Source organism: Salmo trutta, chromosome 4 (genome assembly GCF_901001165.1).
Source record: "Salmo trutta chromosome 4, fSalTru1.1, whole genome shotgun sequence".
In the NCBI taxonomy this organism is placed as follows: domain Eukaryota; kingdom Metazoa; phylum Chordata; class Actinopteri; order Salmoniformes; family Salmonidae; genus Salmo; species Salmo trutta.
In genome coordinates this window covers 32,780,865-32,800,420 of record NC_042960.1, presented here as the reverse complement: position 1 = coordinate 32,800,420, position 19,556 = coordinate 32,780,865, and the positions used below count along the sequence as shown (strand labels likewise).

At 43.1% G+C, this 19,556-nt stretch overlaps 1 protein-coding gene and 1 long non-coding RNA gene across 2 annotated transcripts in view; both read right to left on the bottom strand.

Annotated features, from left to right (window-relative positions):
- Positions 1 to 3,512: 3,512 nt before the first annotated feature.
- The window catches only part of LOC115192248 (uncharacterized), a 23,636-nt gene continuing 7,592 nt past the window's right edge, over positions 3,513 to 19,556 (bottom strand). The window contains exon 2 of the mRNA XM_029750543.1: positions 3,513 to 5,632. Coding sequence (XP_029606403.1) covers positions 4,793 to 5,632 — 840 coding nt within the window. The 3' untranslated portion in view covers positions 3,513 to 4,792. The remainder of the gene's footprint in view (positions 5,633 to 19,556) is intronic.
- LOC115192249 (uncharacterized) lies at positions 6,054 to 7,209 on the bottom strand. The gene is made up of 3 exons (XR_003877904.1): positions 6,593 to 7,209; positions 6,422 to 6,499; positions 6,054 to 6,282 (listed from the first exon to the last, which is right to left on the bottom strand). It is a non-coding gene; the product is annotated as an uncharacterized LOC115192249 (long non-coding RNA).

Here is a 19,556-nt window from a genome sequence, read left to right as displayed (position 1 = left end):
AAGATCTCGTACAACACTGTGTACTACTCCCTTCACAGAACAACGAAAAATTGCCTCTAACCAGAATAGAAAGAGGAGTGGGAGGCCCTTGTGCACAACTGAGTAAGAGGACAAGTACATTAGATTGTCTAGTTTGAGAAACAGACACCTCACAAGTCCTCACCAGTCTCAACGTCAACAGTGAAGAGGCGACTCCGGGATGCTGTCCTTCTAGGCAGAGTTCTTCTGTCCAGTGTCTGTGTTCTTTTTCCCAACTTAATCTTTTCTTTTTATTGGCCAGTTTGAGATATGGTTTTTCTTCCCAACTCAGCTGTGCTAACATAATTGCAAAAGGGTTTTCTAATGATCAATTAGCCTTTTAAAATGATAAATTTAAATTAGCTAACACAACGTGCCATTGGAACACAGGAGTGATGGTTGCTAATAATGGGCCTCTACGCCTACGCCTATGTATGCCTATGTAGATATTCCATTCAAAATCAACCATTTCCAGCTACAATAGTCATTTACAACATTAACAATGTCTACACTGTATTCCTGATACATTTTATGTTGTTTTAATGGACAAAAAATGTGCTTTTCTTTCAAAAACAAAGACATTTCTAAGTGACCCCAAACTTTTGAATAGTAGTGTATATATCACAATATATTGGTGGGAGACCATTATAATACACTGTCAGTGAACATATAAACTCATTATAAGTGTTTTAACATATACAATTGATAATGATTTTCATGGGACAGTTTTACAGTAACCTAACTCTTCCGCATACAGTTGAAGTCGGAAGTTTACATACACCTTAGCCAAATACATTTAAACTCAGTTATTCACAATTCCTGGCATTCAATCCTAGTAAAAATACCCTGTTTTAGGTCAGTTAGGTCAGTTTATTTTAAGAATGTGAAATGTCAGAATAATAGTGGAGAGAATGATTTATTTCAGCTTTTATTTCTTTCATCACATTCCCAGTGGGTCAGAAGTTTACATACACTCAATTAGTATTTGGTAGCATTGCCTTTAAACTGTTTAACTTGGGTCAAATGTTTCGGGTAGCCTTCCACAAGCTAAGTTGGGTGAATTTTAGCCCATTCCTCCTGACAGAGCTGGTGTAACTGAGTCAGGTTTGTAGGCCTCCCTACTCGCACATGCTTTTTCAGTTCTGCCCACAAATGTTCTATAGGATTGAAGTCAGGGCTTTCTGATGGCCACTCCAATACCTTGACTTTGTTGTCCTTAAGCCATTTTGCCACAACTCTGGAAGTATGCTTGGGGTCATTGTCCATTTGGAAGACCCATTTGCGACCAAGCTTTAACTTCCTGACTGATGTCTTGAGATGTTGCTTCAATATATCCACACAATTTTCCTGCCTCATATTGCCATCTATTTTGTGAAGTGCACCAGTCCCTCCTGCAGCAAAGCACCCCCACAACATGATGCTGCCACCCCTGTGCTTCACGGTTGGGATGGTGTTCTTCAGCTTGCAAGCGTCCCCATTTTTCCTCCAAACATAGTGATGGTCATTATGGCCAAACAGTTCTATTTTTGTTTCATCAGACCAGAGGACATTTCTCCAAAAAGTACGATCTTTGTCCCCATGTGCAGATGCAAACCATAGTCTGGCTTTTTATGGTGGTTTTGGAGCAGGCTTCTTCCTTGATGAGCGCCCTTTCAGGTTATGTCGATATAGGACTCGTTTTACTGTGGATATATATACTTTTGTACCTGTTTCCTCCTGCATCTTCACAAGGTCCTTTGCTGTTCTTATGGGATTGATTTGCACTTTTCGCACCAAAGTACGTTCATCTCTAGGAGACAGAACGCGTCTCCTTCCTGAGCAGTATGACGGCTGTGTGGTCCCATGGTGTTTATACTTGTGTACCATTGTTTGTACAGATGAACGTGGTACCTTCAGGCGTTTGGAAATTGCTCCCAAGGATGAACCAGACTTGTGGAGGTCTACAATTTTTTTCTGAGGTCTTGTCTGATTTATTTTGATTTTCCCATGATGTCAAGCAATGAGGCACTGAGTTTAAAGGTAGGCCTTGAAATACATCCACTGGTACACCTCCAATTGACTCAAATGATGTCAATTAGCCCATCAGAAGCTTCTAAAGGCATGACATAATTCTCTGGAATTTTCCAAGCTGTTTAAAGGCATGTCAACTTAGTGTATGTAAACTTTTCACCCACTGGAATTGTGATCCAGTGAATTATAAGTGAAATAATCTGTCTGTAAACAATTGTTGGAAAAATTACTTGTGTCATGCACAAAGTAGATGTCCTAACCGACTTAGTAACACTATAGTTTGATAACAAGACATTTGTGGAGTGGTTGAAAAATGAGTTTTAACGACTCCAACCTAAGTGTATGTAAACTTCCGACTTCAACTGTAGATACAGTAGACAGGGAAGAGGTAAGGGGGGCAGGGGATGTTGATGAGGGGGAATGCAGAAGTAAAAGGAAGTGTGCGACATTAAAAATAAACTTACAACAACACACGGAATGTACACTAATATCAGACGTGAACTTTTCAGATTTTGTGTAATTATACAACATGAAATGTAACACTCGTTACATAGACACGCCCAAATATGCACAGCTTACCCCAGGGCAATAACCACACAACATAGTGAGGCAATACGCATGCACACAATATGAAATCTGAATCTTGAATGAAGCTACGAAAAACTAGTCAAAGCTGAACCTGTCCATTAACAGTGACTGGGATGGAATCGGGAAAGTCAGTGCACGTCAAGGATTTCAATGGCTTTGATGGATGGAAAGGCATGAATACCCTGGTTCCTTTCCTGAGGTTTTGATGCAGTTTTAGGAAATGATTCGACTTTTAAGGGTGTTTAATTATTTCATAACAGCTTTTTTTAATTAGACTATCACAGGGTAAGCACCGCCTCCCCTGCCTGCCCGTCACTGAGTCTTGCTGAGGTCTTTAAGTGAAAACTCATCTGAAACATATTAAAAGGTTGCTCGGATAGGAGTGCTGAGTGGTACAGAACTGGAGCCATGCAAGCAAAGACATCACACAGAGACAGACACCCTAGAACCATAGAACTAAGACAGCTAACAAGGAAATAAAGGCATGAGTATACAGAATTCAAAACAACACGAAGGGAAATCCTAACTTCATTAAATTGAAAACAGTCCTTCCTAAATTGATTTGTTACACTAATCTAGTTCCATGATATGCATAATAGATCTGATAACATTCACAATGCTTATGCAATACACATGCCTTATATGATGTTATCTGGTATCCATTATCTATCAAATACAGTGCATAATTCTCCCAGCATAAATATGACTAATGGCGACAGGGAAGAATGGGATGGGACGGGAGTGGGTGATGGGGTGAGGCAATTCTTATTGATTTCTTTTACATGTTCTATTCTTACATACACCAGATAGGTGCAGTGAAATGTGTTGTTTTCCCATGATGAAAAAGAAGGGGATAGCCTACTGAAGAACAGACCCATGAGACGCCTCCATCCTCATCTAAATCTAGCAGAGCAGCTGTGCACAGCAGCCAGTTGCAAACACAAATGTGCACACACACACACACACATTAATGCATACACGTGCACTCACATGGACACACGCAGACATGTACATACACACGTGAACTCTCTCTCTCTCTCACCCTCTCACTCAGTTGTCCTGGCAACCCCTCCCTTGGAGTGTTGAGATATTATTAACTTTCAGTGGTGATGGTTCTGTGTGAGAGTGGGTTGTTTATAACCAAATACAAAGGCTTCGAGGGAATATTGCTTTTCTTCCCTGATGATTGTATTAAGCTTTTCACACATTTTTCATGGTGATTTACACCAATAAACCAGTCAGCACATGACATGCAATTTTCACCCACCCAAATTACTGTAATAACTTCACACCACTCAACACTGAGTAAAAGAACAGAGACAGTTGGACTCATTAAGACACAGACAGCAGAGTACTGAAAGAGGGCAAATCAGTCATTTAAACAATCAGGATTATCAGAAAAACAGTGCAGTTATCTTGGAACGGGAGATACAGGCATAATAGTTTAGGATTACAGCAATGACAACATCTGCTTTCCAAATGAAAAATACTGTATAATCCACAAAATGACAATATTAATACTCAGCCATATTGACACATTTATCTAAACACATCCACCCACATAAGAACCTGATGCACAGATTCATTGCATTGCGATTCACTGATTATACATATTGCATTGACTGGTTAAGTACTTTAGGTAGTTTTAGGACATCCACAACAGCAATTGTGTGCAAACAGTAGGAACATTCTAGATGCTCTTTGCATGCTATGGTATAGTATGTATGAGAAGGATTCAGGTATCTATAATTCATGGATAGGGTGTTTTACAATCATTTTGACATGAGATTGATCAGTAAGGGCAAACTTTGGTCATTAACAAGGTTCTATAGATGTGTGTGTAACAAATATATTTATTTTCTCTGGTACTGTATGTTACAATGCACACAGGAAGAGAGGGTTAACAAAAATATCAACTTTATCCCTAATATAATACTGTCAATGTTCTAGAACGTTAGTGCAGTCACATTTAGAGTGAATAGAACATAATGTAATGATGTTGTATTCTCCTACTCATCCACACCTGATGTCTTGCACAATGGCAATGGTAGAAGTTTGTATAATAACTGCAATCAACCACAACACCAGTCCAAGGTCCCCTCTCTCTTAACCTATGACCTGTTTGGTCATCACATGGGAGCGGGCTAAGTGTCTTTAGTGGCGTAATACATCCACCTCACAGAAATGTAACATCATCCTGCGACTGCACCCATCGCCAATGGGCGTCATACTCCAGATGCATCGTGCCGTTCATCTTGCAGCCATCCAGGTCTATCTTGCCGTTCTTATAGGGTTTGAGTTTGGGGCTCTGGTTTTTCCCCAGCTTCTCAGCCAGGCAGGCCCGGGCCGAGTCAGCAAGTCCTCCTGCTTGCCTGACTGCCTTCTCCAGGACGCCATTGCTCTTACTGGGCTGCTGCGTTTGGTTGGAGTCCTTGGTGTCCTTGGTGATGGTGGTTCCTTTCACTACCTTTTTGGCCTTAGTCCAAATGGGAGGCTCCTCTTTGGGGATCTCTGGCTTGACTTGGGGAGCCCCAGGCCCAACAATTACCTTGCCCCCTGTGCCTGGTCCTAACCCAGCTCCTGCCCCTCCTGTCCCAGCCAAAACCCCTGCCCCAGACACTGCCCCTGCTCCAGCACCTCTCCCCGCCTCTACCCCAGCACCTGTCCCTCCGCCAGTCTGAGTGGGCATCTCAGTCCCCAGTGGAGTAGAACACAGCGCATACTCCGAACTAGAGGGGCCGTACTCATCCATGTCATCCGCCAGGGTGTCCAGGTAGCTACCTATAGAGATGTTATCCAGCTTGTCGTTGAGGGGGTCCTGCAGGCTGCTCCAGCTGTCTCTCCAGGAGGTGTCTCCTCCAGGGCCCTCTCCCAGGCTGTACTGGCTGCTGGTCAGGCTGCTGCAGCGGCTGGCCAGGGTGCCGCGCTCCTCCAGGAGCCACTTACATGCCTCGATGCCCTCGTGCACCGCCAGCAGCTGCTGCAGGATCTTCACATCCACCGAGCGCAGGTGGGCCTATGGAGAAGAAGACGACTTTGTACTTTATTGATCCAGCAAAGAGGAGAGAGGGTGGGAGAAAAGAGGAGAGAGGGGAGAGGGTGGGAGAAAAGAGGAGAGAGGAGAGAGGGCGGGAGAAAAGAGGAGAGGGTGGGAAAAAAGAGGAGAGAGGAGAGAGGGTGGGAGAAAAGAGGAGAGGGTGGGAGGAAATCAATGGACCCAGGAGAGAGGAGCACCCTTAAAAATAAAAGGTTTCGGAGGATCCTTTACGGGTTCTTCAAATTGAAACTAGGGGGGAATCCCCATAATTTCTTTGAAGAACCCCCATTAACAGTTCCACAAACAACCTTTTTGTCGTTCCCTTTTTAATCCCCCCCCCTCCCCGTTATTATTATTAATAATAATAACAATCAGCACAGAAATAACAACAATAATACAATGTTTGACTTGTCAGTGTTTATTAGGATTTTAGTGGCAAAGCAGAATCTAAAAAATCTAAAAATGAGGTACACTGCCAGCCCCAAGTCCAATAGATATATCCTCTGGCGTGTTGATGTTGATGTCCTCTGTAGGCTATCCATAGCCAGAATGATTTTGCATTGCATGGTGATCGAACAGGTTTCATGTTATATTCATCAAAGGTGTAGGCAGGGTGTGAATACAAAAGTCTGTGAACACCAAAAAATATATAATTACACAGATGATTAACAAAATGTGCACACGACAGTATTAATATCTTGGTTTTTGTGGTAAAACTTATGTGAATTAAAAAAAGGTCACTTTTGACAACGGTTTTCATACACATACCTTGTCCATAATGTAAAGGCCTCTGGGATCTTCATTGAAAAGTTGACGGAGGAAGAAGATGGCTGCTGTGACTGAGTCCTATAAGGTTTTAGAGGAACCATTCATTCAAATTAACTGTAGATGATACATGTGCATAACATTATCAGACAAACCAATACCAATTGTTCATACCTTTGTGTGCCTCCTCGTCAGTATACCTGCAAACACAGACACACACAAATAAGTGAGCAGTTCAGTCATCTGTGCCCATTGCAGCTAAAGCCTTCAACATATTCTTACCTCTTTGTTGATTCATATCCATTGAATTGTGTTCATTTTCTGGTTTAGATATGTTTTTTAAAAGGGAGAAAGTGTCAAATAACACAACACATCTGCACATAAGAAGATAGATGGTATCATCATAAAATAATATACATTTAGATCGTGAAGGGAGGAACCTTACCTGAAATTGAGGAGATCTTAAAATGTTTCTGTTAAGTGCCTGCACCTGCTGTCCTTCAGTTGGGCAGTTAGGTTCCAGCAAGAACCCCCAAAGAACTAAATAAGTTCCTTGATGAACCCTACCTCCTATGGGGTTCTTGGAAGAACCTTTTGGGGGCATTTTTCAGTGCCAAAAACGAAGGTTCTACAAGGAAGTTTGAGGATTTTAGAAGAACCGTTGTTGAACCCTTCATTTTTTGAGTGAGGGAGGTGTGAGAGAGTTAGGGGAGAGATAGAAGAGGTAGGTGTGGTGGAGGATGGAGGGGTAAGAGGAAGACAAGGAGAGGAGCAAGGTGAGGGAAGAGAGAGGTGAGAGAATAGCGGAGGGAGAAGAGGATGAAGAGAGTAGAGATGAAAGTGTCGGGATATATACAATGCCTTCAGAAAGTATTCACACCCTTTGACTTTTTCCACATTTTGTTGTGTTATAGCCTGATGAAAAAAAGTATTATATTGAGATTTTGTGTCACTGGCCAACACGCAATACCCCATAAGTGAAATAATGTTTTCAAAATGTTTACAAATGAATAAAACATGAAAAACTGAAATGTCTTGAGATAATAAATATTAAACCACTTTGTTATGGCAAGCCTAAATAAGTTCAGGCGTAGAAATGTGCTCAACAAGTCACATAATAAGTTACATGAACTGTATGCAATAATAGTGTCTAACATGATTTTTTAATGACTACCTCATCTCTTTACCCTACACGTACAATTATCTGTAAATTCCTTCAGTCAAGCAGGGAATTCCAAACACAGATTCAACCACAAATACCAGGGAGGTTTTCCAATGCCTCACAAAGAAGGGCACCTATTGGCAAAAAAAAGCAGACATTGAATATCCCTTTGAGCATGGTTAAGTTAGTAATTACACTTTGGATGGTCTTTCAATACACCAAGCCACTACAAAGATACAGGCATCCTTCCTCCTTAACTCTGTTGCCAGAGTGGAATGTAACCGCTCAGGGATTTTACCATGAGGCCAAAACAGTTACAGAGTGAAAAGAAGGAAGCCTGTCTAGAATACAAATATTTCAAAACCTGCATTATGTTTATAATAAGGCACTAAAGTAAAACAGCAAAGAATTTGGCAAAGAAATTAACTTTGTGTCCTGAATACAAAGAGTTATGTTTGGGGCAAATGCAACACATCACTGAGTACCACTTTTCATATTTACAAGCATGGACGTGGCTGCATCATGTTATGGGTATGCTTGTCATCAGGAAGGACTAGGGAGTTTTTTAGGATAAAAAAAAATGGAATAGAGCAAAGCACAGGCAAAATCCTAGCGAAAACCTTGTTCAGTCTGGTTTCTAATAGACACTGGGAGACAAATTCACCTTTCAGCAGGACAATAACCTAAAACAAAAGGCCATGTAGCCACTTGAGTTGCTTACCAAGAAGACATTGAATGTTCCTGAGTGGCCTAGTTACAGATTTGACTAAAATCGGCTTGAAAATCTATGGAAAGACGTGAAAAAGGCTGGTGGGAGGAGCTATAGGAGGACGGGCCCATTGTAATGGCTGGAATGGAATCAATAGAAAGGAGTCAAAGATGCTCCTCCCACCAGCCTCATCTGATCTACCCTCCTGGCTTCATCTGTTCCTCCTCCCCTCTTCTCTCAACTTTGAAAACACTTCTGTTTGATACCGTTCTATTTATTCCATTCCAGCCATTATAATGAGCCCTTCCTCCTATAGCTCACCAGCCTCCTCTGGGGGAGATATACTTTTTTTTAAATTAAAATCATGTGAAAGAGAGAAAAAGGTATAAAGTAATGAGTGGAAGATGAATGTAGTAGCAGGGTGATGGGAGCAAGAAGAGAAAATATAATTAGGGGTAAGTTTCATTCCTCACAGACAAAAGAAGTTGCCAACAGCAGTAAATTATATATTTTTTAAAAAGGGTTTATTTTACGAGTCTACTTATGGAAATAAGTAGGCACCACTGCTTTTTTTATTGCGTGTAGGAGGGATGTTGAATAAGCTAAATGGAGAGAGAAGAGAAAAAGCAGTGCATGATGGGAAATCCAACAGAACACAATAGCAGAGATGTGCTCCAGTCCAGTCAGGAGCTAGGGCCTCTCTCTCTCTCGCTCTCAATGAGTTACATGTATAAGAGTTGTTCTGCTGATGGCAAAGTCACACTGACTGTACGCTTTGCTGTAGTAATGAGTGCCTCCCTGTCTCTGCAGACCCTCCAAAGTATACTGTGTTTTCTGGACTGGCCCCAGGGATAGCAGAACCAACTGCCAACTGAATACATCACACTCTTAGAATGCAACTGTGAGTCTCATAGCCTAAAGTCTACAGTTCCAGGACAGTGGATTAAGCACGTACACCTCAAGCACACAAGATCTCTGATCTTTTGCAGTCTTTGTGTACCCCCCCACCATGACCCTGCAGGTCAAGTCAATGAAAAAGGCTACTGATGGATTTCCACAGCCTTAAAACATGGTCACTGCATAGTATTAACGGCTGTATCTTCAGGTCTCTGTATCCCTTAGGCAGAGCAATACATCAGTCATGTGGATATTGATTAGCCATTCATCTCGGTCAGGCTGCATCATCATAACTACAACCACAAAACACTCATTTCGAAATAAGAGAAATGTGATCATATGAGTAATATGGGAAGCACAGATGTAATAGAGGACAATGTTGTTTATCAAATCAAATCCAATTTCTTTGGTCACATTCACATGGTTAGCAGATGTTATTGCGAGTGTAGCGAAATGCTTATGCTTCTAGATCTGACAGTGCAGCAATATCTAACAGGTAATATCTAACAATTCCACAACCAAACCTAATATCTAACGAATTCCACAACAAAACCTAATACACACAAACTAGTAAAGGAATGGGATGAGAATATATAAGTATAAAATATATGGATGCGCAGTGACAGAACGGCCAAGATGCAATAGATAGTAAAGAATAGATAGTGAAGGACACGGTATTCACATATCAGATGAGTAATGCGAGATATGTACACATTCTTAAAGTGGCATTATTAAAGTGACTAGTGTTCCATTTATTAAAGTGGCCAATGATATAAAGTCTGTAGGTATGCAGCCGCCTCTCTGTGCTAGTGGTGGCTGTTTAACAATCTGATGGCCTTGAGATAGCTGTTTTTCAGTCTCTCGGTCCCAGCTTTGATGCACCTGTACTGACCTCATCTTCTGGATGGAAGCGGGGTGAACAGGCAGTGGCTCGGGTGGTTATTGTCCTTGATGGTCTTTTTTGCCTTCCTGTGACATCGGGTGTTATAGGTTTCCTGGAGGGCAGGTAGTTTGCCCCTGGTGATGCGTTGTGCAGACCGCACCACCCTCTGGAGAGCCCTGCGGTTGTGGGCGGTGCAGTTGCCATACCAGGCGGTGATACAGCCCGACAGGATGCTCTCAATTGTGCACCTACAAAAGTTAGTGAGGGTTTTCAGTGACAAGCTACATTTTTTCAGCCTCCTGAGGTAGACGAGAGGCTATTGCGCCTTCTTCACCACACTGTCTGTGTGCGAGGAACTAAAAACTTTCCACCTTCTCCATTGCTGTCCCATCGATGTGGATAGGGGCCTTCTCCCTTTGCTGTTTCCTGAAGTCCACGATCATCTCTTTTGTTTTTCTGACATTGAGTGAGAGGTTGTTTTCCTGACACCACATTCCGAGGGCCCTCACCTCTTACCTGTCTCGTCGTTGTTGGTAATCAAGCCTACCACTGTAGTGTCGTCTGCAAACTTGATGATTGAGTTGGAGGCGTGCATGGCCACGCAGTTATGGGTGAACAGGGAGTACACGAGAGGGCTAAGAACGCATCCTTGTGGTGCCCCAGTGTTGAGGATCAGCGGAGTGGAGATGTTGTTTCCTACCTTCACCACCTGGGGGCGCCCCGTCAGGAAGTCCAGGACCCAGTTGCACAGGGCGGGGTCGAGACCCAGGGCCTCAAGCTTAATGATGAGTTTGGAGGGTACTATGGTGTTGAATGCTGAGCTGTCATCAATGAACAGAATTCTTACATAGGTATTCCTCTTGTCCAGATGGGATAGGGCAGGCGTGATGGCGATGATGGCGAGGTGTGATGGCGATTGCATCGTCTGTGGATCTATTGGGGCGGTAAGCAAATTGAAGTAGGCCTAGAGTGACAGGTAGGGTGGAGGTGATATGATCCTTGACTAGTCTCTCAAAGGACTTCATGATGACAGAAGTGAGTGCTACCGGGCGATAATCATATAGTTCAGTTACCTTAGCTTTCTTGGGAACAGAAACAATGGTGGCCATCTTGAAGCATGTGGGGACAGCAGACTGGGATAGGGATTGATTGAATACGTCCGTAAACACAACAGCCAGCTGGTCTGCGCATGCTCTGAGGACATGGCTAGGGATGCCTAGCGAAGGTTAATACATTTAAATATTTTGCTCACGTCGGCCACGGAGAAGGAGAGCCCACTGTCTTTGGTAGCGGGCCGTGTCGGTGGCACTCTATTACCCTCAAATCGCGCAAAGAAATTGTTTAATTTGTCTGGGAGCAAGACGTCGATGTCCGCGACGGGGCAGGTTTTCTTTTTGCAATCCATGAATGTCTGTAGACCCTGCCACATACGTCTCGTCTCTGGCGATAATATAAAACACAATGGATATTGTTTCCTCAATCAACCTTCCACTGAGTGACTGACTGAGTGCCCTTTCAGTGAACTACTCTCCATCCAGGGAAACAAAGGGATTGGTTATGGAATAACATTGCCTTAGAGTCAACTTCTTTGGCCCTATACTTTCCAATAGAAAATGTATGTACTCCTGCCAGCTCGAGTTCACTTTTTCTGTAAGTGTAGACAGCAGGGCTGGGTTTTGTTCAGGATCGAGATTGTTGAGGTTTGGGGTTTAAGCCGACAGTTTCTCTAGAAGCTGAGTGATAAACTGCTGAGCATAGCTGTAAATATTATTCCCATGGCTCAGCACTGAGGGCCTCCAGGACATCTACAGGACCTTGTGCCACAGGAAGACCAAGAAGATCATCAAAGACCCCGACCACCTGAGCCACGGCCTGTGTGTGTGTCCCCCTCCCCCGCTTTAGTCACCCCGCTACCATCTAGAAGGCGGAGACCGTACAGGTGCATCAAAGCTGGGACCGAGAGGCTGATGAATAGCTTCTGTCTCCAGACCACCTTCGAGGCCACCTTCGAGACCGCTGCTCTATGAACATAGAGTCATAGAACACTGGTCACTTTAATAATGATTACATACTGTTTCCCCCACTTTATTTCTATATAGAGTATTTTAGTCTTGACTCATCCTATATAGCTACTGCTATACACACCTATTCTATTCACATTCATACAGTGTATATTATTTATATTCATTCCGACATTTCTTCATTTCTTTCTTTTTACTTTTTGGATTATGTGTGTATAGTTTTCTATTGCTCGGTATTAGTGCACTGTTGAAGCTAGAAACACAAGCATTTCACTGCACCTGCAATAACATCTGCAAATCTGAAATCAACTTTGATTTGATTTGCGGTGGCAGGCACACCATGCTATGTCGCTGAAGAGGCTCAGGTCTGGCTGAGTGTCCATCTGTATGCTCTCTCAATGCCAGTCTGTGTGCCAGTATCAATGCCAACCTTCCTATAGGGCTGTCTTACGAACAGTCTGCAGTAGGATGGGGAGAAGGGAGTTTATTGCCTTTGGAGTTTAGCCCTCAGTGGCCTTGAGGATGGTAGAGCTGTTGTCGCAGCCAAAAAGACTCCAGTTTTCCAAAGGAGGCGCTGGGCCAGACAGCTCCCGGCTAATCCACAGGATTCTGGAAATTCTTTCACCGGCATTCGGCTTGTATTTCATGCACCATGCCGCGCTCAGCTGAACTCACACCGAATAAACAGCACTCTGTGTGTGTGTGTGTGTGTGTGTGTGTGTGTATGTACGCGCGCAGCACTTTTAACACTCTAGGATCCTCAGCCTTCATCACAAAGTGACAAGCTAGCGCTCGATGCTTCTTGAGATGTAACTTAATCGACAGGGCCAGGGTTACGACCTCTTTCTCTAGGGGGGAAACCAGATTTCCGGGCTCGATGTGCCATTTCAACAAGCAGATATCTAGACGTGCACGCGCATGCCACTCCCACGCACACACAAACACACACGGTGTTAGTATTTCGTTTGAATGCACACAGCTGACCCTACAGACCAGTGAGCCATAGACACGCTCCAATGCTGAGACCAGTCTGGCAATGTCACACCGCAAAAAGGCTCCGAGACGCGCTGCTGTGGCCCTGCAGGGGAATAAAACCACACACTCAATCTCTCACTCTCTCAGGCTTTATTGGCTTTTATTAAAGCAAGTGAAATGTCAATGAACAAAAACGGAAATAAACAATCAGAAATTAACAGTAAAAATTGAACTAAAGAAAGGTTTTAAAAGAATATAGACATTCCAAATGTTATATTATTGGCTATGTACAGTGTAACAATGTTCAAATAGCTTAAGTATGAAAGGGAAAATAAATGCACAGATAGGTTGTATTTACAATGGCTTTTGTGCTCAACTGGTTGCCCTTTTGTTGTTGCAACGGGTGGCACACTGTGGTATTTCACCCAATAGATATGGGAGTTTCTCAAGGTTTGATTTTCAATCAAACCTTGTTTTCTTTGTGGGTCTGTGCAATCTGATGGAAATATGTGTCTAATATGGTTATACATTTGGCAGGAAGTAAGAAAGTGCAGCTCAGTTTTCTCCTCATTTTGTGGGCAGTGGGCACATAGCCTGTCTTCTCTTAAGAAACAGGAGTGCTAATGGCGGCCTCTCTCAATAGCTATGCTCACTGAGTCTGTACATAGTCAAAGCTTTCCTTAATTTTGTGTCAGTCACAGTGCTCAGGTATTTTGCTACTGTGTATTCTCTGTTTAGGACCAAATAACATTCCACTTTGCGCAGTTTTTGTTGTTGATTCTTTCAATTGTTACAAATGATTCTATTTTTCTTTTGGTTGGGTCTAATTGTATTGCTGTCCTGGGGCTCTGTGGGGTCTGTTTGTTTTTGTGAACAGAGTCCCAATACCAGCTGACTGAAGGGATTTTGATAATTAATGGGAATCATCCTAATTCTGCTCTGCGTGTATTATTATTTGGTGTTTTACATTGTATACGGAGGATGTTTTTGCAGAATTCTGCATGCAGTCTCAATTTGGCGTTTGTCCCATTTTGTGAGTTCGTGGTTGGTGAGTGGACCCCAGAAATCACAACCATAGAGGGCAATGGGTTCTATAACCTTTTCAAGTCTTTTTGGCCAGATCCTAATTGGAGTGTCAAATTGTATGTTCCTTTTGATGACATAGGCCCTTCTTGCCTTCTCTTGTAGCGGCAGTTAGCCTAGTGGTTAGAGTGTTGGACTAGTAACCGAAAGGTTCAAGATTGAATCCCTGAGCTGACAAGGTAAAAATCTGGCGTTCTGCCCCTGAACAAGGCAGTTAACCCACTGTTCCTAGGCTGTCATTGAAAATAAGGATTTGTTCTTAACTGACTTGCCTAGTAAAATGTACAGCTTTGTGGAAGTTACCTGTGGTGCTGATGTTTAGGCCGAGGTAGGTATAGCTTATTGTGTGCTCTATGCAACAGTGACTATGGTTACATGCACATAATGATGTGGATAATCAGATGAATATAATAGTTTGATTAAAACGTGTACATGCTTTGCAAGAAGAATGACTTCCCTAATAATCCTGTTTACATGGACACGTCTGAAATAAGGCAACCTGATGACATTCTGATAAATGCAGAAAATGGCCAATCAAAATAAATGTTCTACCACAGCGACCATGTTATTTTTGGGAAGCATATTTGATTCTGAGTTTGTACATACAAAGTTTGTATGTGAAAACCATTTAACATTTTTAGTCATTTAGCAGACGCTCTTATCCAGAGCGACTTATAGTAGTGAATACATTTCATTTCATGCATTTTTTTAACATGTTTTTTTTTGTACTGGCCCCCCATGGGAATCGAACCCACAACCCTAGCGTTGCACACACCATGCTGGTGTTGCAAACACCATGCTCTAACAACTGAGCCACAGGGAAGGCTAAAACCACTTCTAAGACACATACATTTAGATGTCCTGAACTCACTTCACTCTAGCTAAAGAGGAAGCTCTCTCGGTTGGTGCTAGCACATGTGCTAGAACGCCGATTAAGGTGTTTACATGTCCTAATAATTAGAAAGATTGCTCAGATAATTAGGTGTTTTAATTGGCGTATGCTTACTTCGATTTTGACCTTATGCCAATTAAGATAAGCAGAGTAAAGTGTTTACATGACTATTGCATGATCTGCCTGCTGCCATAATCAGTTTAATATCAAATTATTACTGTGTATGTAAACATAATTATTGTCTATGTGGAATTTGTATTTACGGTCCTGGCAAGTGGACTTTTTTTGGAACACCATTATTTTTGTCTTACTGAGATGAACTATCAGGGCCCAAGGCTGACAGACTCTGTGCAGAAGATCTAGGTGCTGCTGTAGGCCCTCCTTGGTTGGGGACAGAAGCACCAGATCATCAGCAAACAGTAAACATTTGACTTCAGATTCTAGTAAGGTGAGGCCTGGTGCTGCAGACTGTTCTAGTACCCTCGCCAATTCATGGATATATATGTTGAAGAGGGTGGGCTCTTTCACTCTATCTCTCGCCAATTCGTTTATATATATATGCTGAAGAAGGTGGAGTTTGTTCACAAAATGGAACAAACACCAAATTGAGACTCTGCATGCAGAATTCTGCAAAAACATCCTCTCTCTCTCTCTCTCTCTCTCTCTCTCTCTCTCTCTCTCTCTCTCTCTCTCTCTCTCTCTCTCTCTCTCTCTCTCTCTCTCTCTCTCTCTCTCTCTCTCTCTCTCTCTCTCTCTCTCTCTCTCTCTCTCTCTCTCTCTCTCTCTCTCTCTCTCTCTCTCTCTCTCTCTCTCTCTCTCTCTCTCTCTCTCTCTCTCTCTCTCTCTCTCTCTCTCTCTCTCTCTCTCTCTCTCTCTCTCTCTCTCTCTCTCTCTCTCTCTCTCTCTCTCTATTGTCCTGCAAACAGAGTGAAGTGGACACATCCTTGAGCAGGGGGATACTATCTCTATCTAACTCCATCAATCTCTCTCCCTCTATTTCTTTCTAATAAGAGCACGTTCAGATACAGCAGAAGGGTGACCTCTCAACCCAGCCCTCCTGCTGTTCCATCTGTTTGCATACTCCCTTCCGCTCTGTTTCTTTCTCTCCCTCTATCGATACCTCCCACTTTCTCTCTGACATGGAAAAGTACAATTCAGTCTCCACAGACTTGCACCACTCAATATACATTGACTCTCTCCCTTCTAAACACTCTGGCTTCCTCTGAGTCTGTCTGTCCTGCCATCACTCTCTCTATCGAATTCTTTCGCTCCATCTCTGTGAAAACCAGTGGCTCTTAGAGACTGAACAGGCCTCTCTCCACAGCCAACCTTCTGGTCTGCACAATGTCACCCTATCTTTCCATCTCTCTCTCGCTCTCTCAGACAGACAAAGGGACAGTATACCTACCTCGGCCTTAACATCAGCACCACAGGTAACATCCACAAAGCTGTGAATGATCTGAGAGACAAGACAAGAAGGGCCTTCTACGCCATCAAAAGGAACATACAATTTGACATCCCAATTAGGATCTGGCTAAAAATACTTGAATCAGTTCTAGAACCCATTTCCCCCTATGGTTGTGAGGTCTAGAGTCCACTCACCAAATAGAGTTCACAAAATGGAACAAACACCAAACTGAGACTCTGCATGCAGAATTCTGCAAAAACATCCTAACACAAAATAATGCATGCAGAGCAGAATTAGGAAGATTCCCACTAACGATCAAAATACAGAAAAGAGAAATGAAATTCTTTCAGCCACCTAAAAATGATTCTTTCAGCCACTCAAATCTTCCATAACAAAGCCCTCACCAACAGAGATGAACCTGGTGAAGAGTCCCCTCAGCCAACTGGTACTGGGACTCTGTAAACAAACACAAACAGACCCCACAGAGCCCCAGTACAGCAACACAATGAGACCCAACCAAATTATGAGAAAACAAAAAGATAATTACTTGACACATTGGATAGAATCAACAACAAAAAAAAGAGCAAACTGGAATGATATTTGTCCCTAAACAGAGAGTACACAGTAGCAGAATACCTGACCACTGTGACTAACACAAAATGAAGGAAAGCTTTGACAATATACGGACTCAGTGAGCATGGCCTTGTTATGGAGAGCGGCCACCATAGGCAGACCTGGCTCTTAAGAGAAGATGTGCCCACTGCACACAAAATGAAGTGGGAACCGACCTGCACTTCCTAACCTCCTGCCAAATGTACAACCATGTTAGAGACACACATTTCCCTTAGAATACACAGACACACAAAAAAATGTGAAAACAAATCCAATCTTGATAAACTCCCATATCTATTAGGTGAAATACCAGAATGCGCCACCGCAGCAGCAAGCTGCATGACCTGTTGCCACAAGAAAAGGGCAACCAGTGGATCTGTTTATTTATTTCCCCTTTCGTACTTCAACTATTTGCCCATTGTTACAACACAACCTATATTTATCCAATAATATAACATTTGAAATGTCTACATACTTAAAAAAAAAAAAATTAAGAATATGAGTGTAATGTTTACTGTTAATATCTGACTGTTTATTTCCCTTGTTTATTGTCCATTTCACTTGCTTTGGCAAAGTAAACATATGTTTCCCACGCCAATAAAGCCCTTTGAATTGAAAGAGCCCTCCTCCTGTCCTTTTTTATCTGCCTGCAGACCGTCTCTCCCCTGTGACTTCCATCTGTGCAGCACAGCAGCCGTCGGTGAGAGGGAGGGAGAGAGAGTGAGTCATCCACTGGGCTACGACAACGCGGTGTGGCATTCACATTCACGGGACTTGTCATTTTGATAGGACACGCACAGGTACAATTGGCAGACAGTAGCCTATACGTGGACATAAAAATACTTATTTAGATGTTTATTTCATTACAGTTGAGCTCCAGACTGAAAATACAGTCGAAGCCAAACAGGCAGCTATGTAGCTGTCTGATAAATAGACAAGAGGCTCGTCTGTATGTCTTAGTCCCTACGACAGGGAGCTGGCTGCCCGTCATTGAGGACGGAGCGTCCGTTAACTTTAACTCAATAAAGCTGTTCAGAAAGACAGCTGAGATTTGGCAGCAGCTGTGGACTTCTGGAGGGAAAGTAGTCAGACAGTGATCAGACAGCCTGACACTGAGCACATAACAGTCTCAGACCAGACTCTGAGCATGATCTGTGTCTCGGTCTGTCTTCACCTTCCAGTGTGTCGCAACAAAGCCATTTGTGTCTGAACAATATGATCAGATGATGACGTGCGTTCACTATAACTATAAGACTGAAGTGGAGGGGAAGAAAAGACTTGCATGGTAAAAGACTCACAACGTCCCTCGTGTTGTGTCTAATTTATTGAGACGTAACAGAAAGTTCCCACATAGGAATGTAAATATTTATGGAGTGGTATTCTCTTACTGTCCTAGCTAGCCTCCCTATGACCTTCAAACGAAACAGACAGACGCTTCATCTCTGCGGGAGAGGGTCACACAGACGGACGGACGGACAGACACACACACACGCGCGTACGCACCGCCGTTCTAATCCTATCGTGGAAACAGGCCATTTCAGAGTGTTTAACTAAAATCAATCTGTGAAATCAGTCTGTTTTGAATTATGCTCCATCATGGAGCATCATTTTAGGAGACTTTTAGGAGTCTCTCTGATACTTGGGCTAAATAAACAGAATTGTCTTTATTAAGGAATGATTCCATAACCGTTTGCTCATAACAGAGCCCTGTGTTAAAATGTTAGCAGTTCTTACTCTGCTCTGGTGGTAGTATCTTGTGAGTCCTCATTGATTGTCCATGCATCCATGTGTTCTGTCCACGCACATGCCCGAGCAGGCACGCACACATGCAGTGAGACAGGTGAGATTCAGTGACAGCCAGCTCCCTGCATTAAATCTGGGCACATAATCAGAGGGCAGTTCGAGAAGGTGAGAAAAAGCCACAAAGGACGGCGCCACCGCCCTATGAGTGGGAGTGTGCTGCAGTGTGTGTGATCTGTGTGTGTGATCTGTGTGTGTGTGTGTGTGTGTGCGTGCGTGTGTGTGTGTCTGTGTGATATGTGTGAAAAGACAATCAGCGGGCAGGAGCATAGGTGAAAAATGGTGACAAAGGACACCGTCGCCAGTGGGAAGGCGAGAGCGTGCACAAGCATGTCCAAGCAGACATGTATGTGCATGTGTGTAGCCTATTCTGTGTACGCAGAATTCTGATGAGAGTGCAATGTCCGGTACCCCTCTGTTCTCCTGCTATCCAGCCCCGCTCAGAGAGATGAAATACAGGTCCAACACCGAGCAGCCCAGCCCTGTACTGGCTAAGAGGTACGCTAGCTCTTAATCACTCGAGCCTCTGGCTTGCATCCCAAATGGCATCCTTTCCCTATATAGTGCACTACTATTGACCAGACCTCTGGTTCGAAATAGTACACTATATAGGGAAAGGATGCCATTTAGGACACAGCCTCTGTCTGCATCCTCTGGCTCAGCAGGGCTGGTGAAATCAATGGGGTTGTTATGTGA